At 62.0% G+C, this 2,429-nt stretch overlaps 1 protein-coding gene across 5 annotated transcripts in view; it reads right to left on the minus strand.

The window, feature by feature from the left end:
• LONP1 (lon peptidase 1, mitochondrial) overlaps nucleotides 1-2,429 on the minus strand; it is a 30,680-nt gene that overhangs the window by 5,996 nt on the left and 22,255 nt on the right. For all 5 annotated transcript variants that reach the window (XM_011943499.1, XM_011943497.1, XM_011943496.1 and 2 more), the window contains one exon: nucleotides 1,472-1,650. In XM_011943499.1, coding sequence (XP_011798889.1) covers nucleotides 1,472-1,650 — 179 coding nt within the window. The remainder of the gene's footprint in view (nucleotides 1-1,471; nucleotides 1,651-2,429) is intronic.

A 2,429-nucleotide genomic window follows, 5' to 3' on the forward strand; every position in this document is an offset into this window, starting at 1 on the left:
GGGAGGAGGGGAAGGGAGGGAAGGGAGGGAAAGGGAGGGGATGGAGAGGGAAGTGGGTAGAGGAATGGGGGAGGAAGAGGAGAGGGAGAGGGAGGGGTGGGACAGGTCATGCAGGGTCCTGTGGGCAGAGGAGGGTTTTGCTGCTGTTATCAACAGTGATCCATCTCCCCACAGCCGGTCTCCTGTCCTTGTCCTTGTCTCAGGAACCCAGAGACACGTCAGCACAGACGCCTGCCATCCCTGCAGGCCCGCTCCCTGGTGACTCCCTCCCAAGGCCGGAGGCGGCTCAGGCTCGTTCAGACCCCGCCAGGGTCTCTCCTCCGGCAGTGAGTGGGCCTTGTCTGCACTTCCAGCCATCCCTGAACCAGGGCCCAAGAGGCTTCAGGACCACCTCAAACTGTGTGCCCAGGAAGGAGTGGGTGCCCCCCACACCCACCCTCCACCTTCACCCAGCCGTTCCTTCCTGCTCAGACCCCCACCCCATCCAAGGACCTGCAAAACAGGTCCCGTCCTCCCACTCTCCAGGCCCCCACCCCCCTGGTCAATCTGGGACCCCCAAAACTGCACTGGCCCCACCTCCTCCAGCTCCTCCCAACTCCAGGCTGGTGAGAGTGGCCGCGCCCTGGGGACTGGACACGGCGCGGGCCAGCACGCTGTCACCCTTGCGGCGGGCAGGCGAACGCTGAGAAGGCCTGAGCCTGGAGGATCCAGAGCTGGGGATGTTTTTAGAGGAGCCAGAAATGTTCACTTTAAACCCGGACTCGAGTGAACGCCTTGCAGGACGGAAACAGGTGGCAGACTTAGCAGATGCCTCACGCTCGGCTTTCACTGGGGCTATGGTTTCCCAACAACCGTGGTCTACAGAGGTTGGCGAGGAGGGAAGCCGCAGAAGCCGCGCCTGGCTGCCCACCCGAAGAGCCAGGTGGGAAGGTGCTGAACGCTGAGGGCCATGGCCCTTGCTCTGGGCCTGAGGCCGGCCGGGAGGAGGGAGCCCACAGAGGCGCCGAGGTTTCTCCGGTGTGCGCAGCCCGGTCCTCACTGGAGACCGTCTCTCCTGACTCCAGCCCAGACTTCAGGGTGGGGGGTGAGGCCGACCTCACTCTGAGTCCTGGGGCATCAGCCACAGCCCACATAAACCAGCGTGTGCATGGCAAATGCCGGCCCTGCAGCTCTGGCCGGGGCACCGCAGGACCTGAGCTGGAACTACTAGGGGCGTCTACTGAGGGCCGGCCGAGATGTCTCTCTCCCAGGGGTCAAGCCATGGAGATTCCTGCCAGCGCTGTTTGAGCGTCTGGAATCAGCCAGGCCTGAAGTCCGCCACATGGCTGGACTTTTCAGTTACTCTAGCGCGAGTGGAACTGGCTGCCCGCGACCCCGATTGCTCTACCAAATGTTAACAGTGACTGGAGAAGACGAAGCCTGGCAGCACAGCTGAGGGGAGCCCGTGGGGAGAGCTCGGAGCTGGGCCTACCTGTGGCCCTTGATCTCAGCCACGTCAGTCATGCCCCCGACGCTGAAGCGGAAGTACTCTCGGTTCAGGGCGCGGGCGATGGAGCGGGCAATGCTGGTCTTGCCCACGCCAGGGGGGCCGTAGAAGCAGAGGATCTTGCCCTGGGTGGAGCCGCGGAGCTGGCTGACGGCAATGAACTCCTACGGACAGAGGCAGGCTCAGTGGGAGCGTGGGCTGGGCAAGCCGGGGGCCTGGGTATGACTCTCGCCACCTGCACACTGCCTTTCAGACGCCTGAGGGCTGCGGAAAGGGACCAGGATTGTCCGGGAGGCTGAGCAGATCAACACTGCCACTGGCCACAGGGAGGGGCAGCCTGTGACAAGAGCTCCATTAATACCAATAGGACAACTAGGTGCCAGGAGACCGCGGCCGCCGGGCAGTGCCAGGCCTGTTCAGCAGTTCCCCACCTCCTAACGGGTCCCTTCCCCAGGACCCCGAACACCACCAATGCCCCACTCTCTCCAGCCCGACCCAGAAAGGCAGCCCACACTCTGCCCTCCACCAATGCCTCTGGCTCCTTTTTTTTTTTTTTGAGATGGAGTCTTCCTCTGTGGCCCAGGCTGGAGTGCACTGGTGCGATCTCAGCTCACTGCAACCTCTGTCTCCTGGGTTCAAGCAACTCTCCTGCCTCAGCCTCCCAAGTAGCTGCGATTACAGGCACAAGTTACCACGCCCCGCTACTTTTTTTGTAGTTTTAGTGGAAGCGGGGTTTCACCATGTTGGTCAGACTGGTCTTGAACTCGTGACCTTGTAAACCTCGGCCCACCTCGGCCTCCCAAAGTGCTGGGATTACAGGCGTGAGCCACCGCGCCCGGCTCTGACTCCTGTTTTTAGCCTCTGACTCCCACCTGCCTGCCTGGTTTCTAATGTCTCAGGAGTGATATCTTAAAAATTAATTTAAGGCCGGGCGCGGTGGCTC

The sequence above is a fragment of the Colobus angolensis genome, unplaced genomic scaffold, assembly GCF_000951035.1.
Source record: "Colobus angolensis palliatus isolate OR3802 unplaced genomic scaffold, Cang.pa_1.0 Scaffold22, whole genome shotgun sequence".
NCBI lineage: Eukaryota > Metazoa > Chordata > Mammalia > Primates > Cercopithecidae > Colobus > Colobus angolensis.